Source organism: Tetrao urogallus (assembly GCF_951394365.1).
Source record: "Tetrao urogallus genome assembly, chromosome: 1".
Lineage (NCBI taxonomy): Eukaryota > Metazoa > Chordata > Aves > Galliformes > Phasianidae > Tetrao > Tetrao urogallus.
In genome coordinates, this window is record NC_136813.1 from 131,279,518 (window position 1) to 131,285,517 (window position 6,000).

A 6,000-nucleotide genomic window follows, 5' to 3' on the forward strand; every position below is an offset into this window, starting at 1 on the left:
TTGTGAAAGCTTCTGGTGGGCAAGGAGTGAGGTGTCTAAAGGTAGTTTCACTGTCCAAAACGTATGGTCGAAGTTACAGCACCAATGGCTGTTCTCCCAAGTCTTCTTGTCAGCAGGGGATTCTCTGTGCACTGCGTGTGAGCAGAAGATAATGTCACTCAGGTATAACACTTACTCCATTGGGAAGTCAACCTACTTTTAAAAGGAAGAAAAGAAGCAAGTATTTGTGACAGAAACCAGGAAGTCATTAATTAATGCTGGCTATACACACTGGTGAAAATACATATTGCCAGACCAACCTGATCTTTGAGGTTCTAGAGGAGGTAAAACGAAGGCAGAACCCAGGTCTCCTAATGCCTATGTGCACGTTCCACCGATAGAGCCAACCAGTCTCACTTTCAACCTTTCAGTATGGTACCTTTCCTACCATTAAGATAGTGTCCAAAATCTATTTCACTTTTTCTCAAAAGCCGCTGAATTCCTTATATATAGCTTAGTACTATTTTAAAGTCCATATTTTCTGTTCAGTTTACATTGTAAACGCTATTCCATTAGGAGACTCCTCCTGCTCATATAGTTATACCAGCCGGTGTAAGTAACCTGGCAGACAGTGTGAACTCTGCTTTGACAAGCCGTAGCACTAAGCCCCATGTGTGCTTCCCCTCTCATCAGATAGACCTGCTCTCTCCGTGAGCTCTGTCAGCCACACGGGGATGCAAAATGAAAAACTACCTGATTGTGAATTATGACAGTAAAAGTTTATAAGCTACTAAAATGAAGCTATAGCACCTAGGAGCTCAGTCAACTGACAGTGTTAAGTGATACGTTTTAAAGCTCACTCTGGAATAATGCTACAAAAGGCACCAGGCGTGGAGGTGAGGTGGTGCTGTGCTGTGACAGGCAGGAAGGTGACATGGCACAGAGTCAGCTGAGAGCTGGGGGAGAGCTGCTGCACTGATGGCAGGTGTTCCCTGACAGTCCCAGGAGAGAGAGAGGTAACTGCTTTGAAAAGAAATGTGTTTACCATGCCAAAATGTGAAGGAAAGATGTAAGTAAGTGTGTGTGTATTTTTTTTTCTTCTCTCTCCAAATCTAATTAGTAAAAAGTTAACATGCTAAGAATTCCACTGGATGGCTGAAGATGTCTTCAGTGGTCAAAAGATAAATTGTGGCTATCAGCTCTGCACAGGATAGTTATGCCATAGAAAGCTATTTTCTTCCTCTCCCTTTTAAGCTAGTTCAAGTGGTGAATAGTGACCCATATAAATGGGAAGGGATTGGTACCAGAATTTGAGGGAGCAAAGAAAGGTATATTTATGTGCATAAATGCTGGTGGTTTAGTTCAGGTCAGGTGTGTACTTCTGACTTGTATTTTTCTGATCATCTCCATTTGTGCATTGGTTTGCATCACAGCAATCTTGGACCACAAAAAAAAAAAAAAAAAAAAAAAAAAAAAAATCATTCCTTTGGATGAAACTAAATCCCCAAAATGCCTGTGCTGGCTGTGTTCCAGCTGCTAATGGGAATCAGTCTGACACAGCCTTCCTAAGCTGTGTGCAGTGTGGGCATCGGGTTCTCAGCTGTGGCTGAGTGCTCCTCTTGAACTTCACTACTTGCTAATGAGGGCAGACTCTCCTTCCTCAAAGGCAGTAAACAACCTGTGCTCTCAAATAACATAGGAGGTCATTATAGCACTGTTCAGCTCTCTGATATTCCGTATCTACAGTCATTTCTTTTTTCACCTTGGTTTTACCTCTCATTGTAGTTGATTATAATGCTTCAGGAGGTGATTGTCTTCAGGTTCAGTCTGACTGGGGCTTGCTTTCCTGTTAAGTATCTCAATTTCCATAGTAATAATTTACCACCTGAGCTTTATTTGCTGGTTGTAATGAGAAACATTGAAAGCACGTAATACAGACAGATGCTCTGGGTGTGCATCTATAGGTGGTACTGTTCTGGAAGGGAGTCTTTCTTCCAGAATGTCCCAGACACTATTGCTAAAAGCCTCAGTGAGCCAAAGCTCTGTGACTCTTGCAGAACAAATTATGTGTACAATGCAATAATGTGTTACAGACTCCTAGTTAAAGGCAACCGTAGAGAAAGTTAAATGTCAGCTGGCATCTTGGTAATGAAGCAACACTCAAGGCAATAAAAAAAAAAAAAAATATATATATATATATTTTTTTTTTTTTTGAAACAAAATCCTGTTAAAACCATGAGAGACGTAAATAAAGATTTCTATGAACCACCTTAATTATTACCCTTCCTAAAACTTTTGCACTGACATTCGTTTAATGGGATAATGGCCCGGTCATGACTGTAGTAGCTGTATAGTTAACTTTCTAATATGATTCAGATTTATTAAAAAAAAAAAAAAAAAAGAAATTTCTTCACTTCATGTCTGCGTATCAGAAGCAAAGTGCACTGTAGACTTGGAAAAAAATACATATTGAGTGAATTAAGACTGTGCAAATAGCTACAGGAGGGTTCAAGTCACCTGCTGTGACTGTGTATTACAGAAGCTTCTCTTTGTGTCTTTCATAAAAATCACGTCTCACCCTGCAAGGCAAACTAATTCTGCTTCAAATGTCTGCTTTGACAGGCAACTGGTTTCCACACTTGCTACATGAAGGTAAATTGGAGAGATTCTTCTTCTTCTTGGCTTCCTTGATGATGGTGAACACCCTTGGGTTCTGGACCATTGCACACAGGTATGTGTGAGGAAATAAACTTGATGTTTCATTTGTAGGTAGGGCAGAAATTCTTGCAGAACCTGTAAGTAGCATGCAATACTGAATTAGTAGTGATCGTATGATGTTGTCCAGGATTCAGAATTCTGTGGGCTTTTTCTTTTCCTGAAGTGGGAGATTTCACAGAAAATGTGTGGTAAAAGTAAATAGCCAAAGGCATATAATTAATCTTGAGTACCTTAAGAGTCTTTTAATACAAAAAATGACTTGAACTAAAAAGAGAATCCTTTCCTAAAGGACATAAATATGGGATTAAAACTATAGCACCAAGGTATTAAAACTCTAAAAATGACTTACAGTGCACTTGTTTATGTACCAAAGTATGGTAAACACTGCTATTGTCCCTATGAGCCTTAGCATAAGGCAGTAGATGTGAGAGCTGCAAAAAGATAGCATAACACTACTGGTTAAAGCTTGATGTAGTGATCTCAACAGAGTAATGGAGAAATAATTTGTGATAGTCTGAGTAGTGAGATGAATGAAACTTTTTGCTGGATATAATGGTGGAATTGCTCAATTAGCCTCCAAAGAGAAAGCAAGTCTTTGCCACCTGTAGAGCCAAGGTTTAATGCCCACATATTGCCTGTAAAATGCAAGGAATTACAAGAAGCAATTCACCTTGTATCCAGGATGGCTTCAGAGCTGGTCTGCATCTTGTATTCTGGAATATTTAATCAGTTTGTCAGTGTTTAAGGAATACTTGTGGTTAAGAATGGAGAGGGAAGCAGTGCTATCATGAGGGGGGAAAGGTCATGTGTAAATGGCATTCTCTCAAGATATCTGGCTGCAATTCTATGAAAATCTTTCAGAAGACTTGAAATAGTGGTTTGATAACAACAGTAATAGAAGATTTCCAAGGTGCCAGGAACTCTTTAAGAAAAATGCTTCTTTTCCTATTGCGTATTACTCTAACTTTGCAGTACCAACACTTACTGTAGCATCTTATCACTTCATTGTAACCTGAAACACGAGTGTCCATTTGTACAGGTAGCTAGTTCTCACTTCAGATCTTTCAACTGTGACCTGAATCATGGTTGAAAATGTTTCTCCTCCAGGTACTTTGTCTAGTCTTCTTATAAAATGAGATTTTTCTCTTCTGTAAACTGAAATACCTATTTGTGTCACTTAGTGTTGAAAACTGATGGATTTTGGTTTTCAAAACTGGTTCAAGCTCAACAAATAATTTTGCCACAAATTAACTTGTCTTTAGGAGTCAACAAAATTCTCATATTTTCTTACAAATAGGTAGGCTGCTACAAAAGTAATGCTTCCTATTATTTCCTTTCCAACTACAACAGCTAGAAAGAGTACAATAGCACCATTTGATGAAGCAAATTTTCAGCTACAAAACAGAATTTTTCAACTATGAAATGTACAGCTGTGCGTTTTCACCAGCAACGAACAAGAGCCTGCAAGCTGTGATTATACAAAATCTGCACCAGCTGTGTGTGGCTATCCAGAATGTGGCTTGTCTTTCACATCAGTATCACCACTGCTGAAACAAACCACCCACCTCACTGTGCTAAAATCCACTGTTTGGGTTCCATAAGCATTCAGCAAGCATTGATAAATGTTAATGGATGCAGTTTTTTCTACATTCAGTGAGACACCTTGTCTTCATAGACACTTCAGTGTCAGACACCAATTTGTCAGGCTGCCCCTCTGCTGCCATCCATCCCAAGGCAACAAAATCTAACAAAATGTTGATGGGAAGGTCCAACCTCTATGGCCATACCACCAATATCTGCCTTTGACATTGTGAGCCAACATAAGATAGGAGGCATTACTTTTAGAGCAAATATTGTGTGTGTATATATTTAATTTTATTTCAAATTGACATTTCATTACGATATTGAGGTATTTTATTTTTCAGTAAGATGACCGCGACCAACATGAAATATATTTTTGGGATTAAATGTTACCATTTCATTTTGTGCCAAATTAAATTCTCATACTTGTCACTTTGCAGAAGGGAGAAAAAAGGATGAGACTATACAGGTATAAGCACTGATTTAACTGTAGGAGGATATTAGCATTTATAACTTTGAATTAGAAGAAGTCTACTGAAGTTTCTCTGAGAAAAGCATGTTTGCAAAACAGTGTTTTTGTGTACTATTCCAGATATTAATTGCTGTATATTTATTGATAAAGTACTGCTTTTGTTAATGCTTGCATCAATTTTAGAACTTCTTGTCCTTCTGTTGTGAAAGTTTCCATGAAAGTGTGTACTGCTACCATATTCTTTGACTGCTTAGAAACTCAGGATTCCTAAGGCACTTTTATCTTGTGTGAAATCAGTCCCAGAAAGGATGTGTACCCTAGCGTTTTCCTTCACTATTCTCCTGCCCAGATACAGCAGTCTGAACCAGGCGTATACCAGTGAATTCAGAGGAAGTCTTTCTGAGGAAAAAGTCTTTCTGAAACACGACGAAGTCGTCGAGCACTATGGTAGTGTCCTGGATCATTCTTCCATTTTGTCTCCTGTGGAGACAACTTGAAAAGTTTCACCCTTGTTGGATTAGATTTTGATTGTTATCTATAAGCTTTCTAATGAAATATAATGTAGTGCACTTTAATGGAACCACCAATGTAGTTACTAATCACCTTAGGACTGTTATTTATAAGTTTACAAAATAGCAATTGTCTTAGGATTTAGCCTTGTAGGATGCTGCACTGTCATAATGCATGCCACAGACAATGAGAGCTCACTGCTTTGCATGGTTGGTGTAGAGATGCTTTTAATCTCCATAGGAAAAAGAACAGGTATTCATGTGTATTTATGATTAATAAATTCATGTATATATTTGTTTAGTGAATTACTGTGACAGTATCATTTGAAAATAACTTTGTAGGCAGTATTAATTAATTCATACTTGTAAGATAGGAGTCTTGTGTTATTCCTGGTTAATATTTACCTGCTCTCCGATCTTCAGCAAGTTGCTGCTTCACCTTAGTTTCCTCTTCAGGAAAATAGAAAATGGAGCACTGCCTTGCTAAACTTATCTAGAGATTGCCTTGAGGTCTACCAGGAATATACTGATATTATAAGCTAGTGACAAATCTGTAAAAATCTGGTGCGAGACACTTGTAGCCAAGCACCAAGGCATGTAGCCATCACCTTAGCAGAAGCACTGTGGTATTTGTCATTCCTAGAGGATGATATACAGTAATGTTGCTAGTGGGAGATCCAGAGGCTACAACTTATTTAGGTGAAAATCACTAATTGTTACCCAGTTGGACAGGGTGGAAGG

At 38.5% G+C, this 6,000-nt stretch overlaps 1 protein-coding gene across 1 annotated transcript in view; it reads left to right on the forward strand.

The window, feature by feature from the left end:
• Positions 1–5,247, forward strand: part of SLC15A5 (solute carrier family 15 member 5) — a gene marked incomplete at both ends in the record, with an annotated part of 28,499 nt that extends 23,252 nt beyond the window's left edge. The window contains 2 exons of the mRNA XM_079550818.1: positions 2,602–2,710; positions 5,100–5,247. Of these exons, the coding sequence (XP_079406944.1) occupies positions 2,602–2,710; positions 5,100–5,247 (257 nt within the window). The remainder of the gene's footprint in view (positions 1–2,601; positions 2,711–5,099) is intronic.
• Positions 5,248–6,000: the final 753 nt, after the last annotated feature.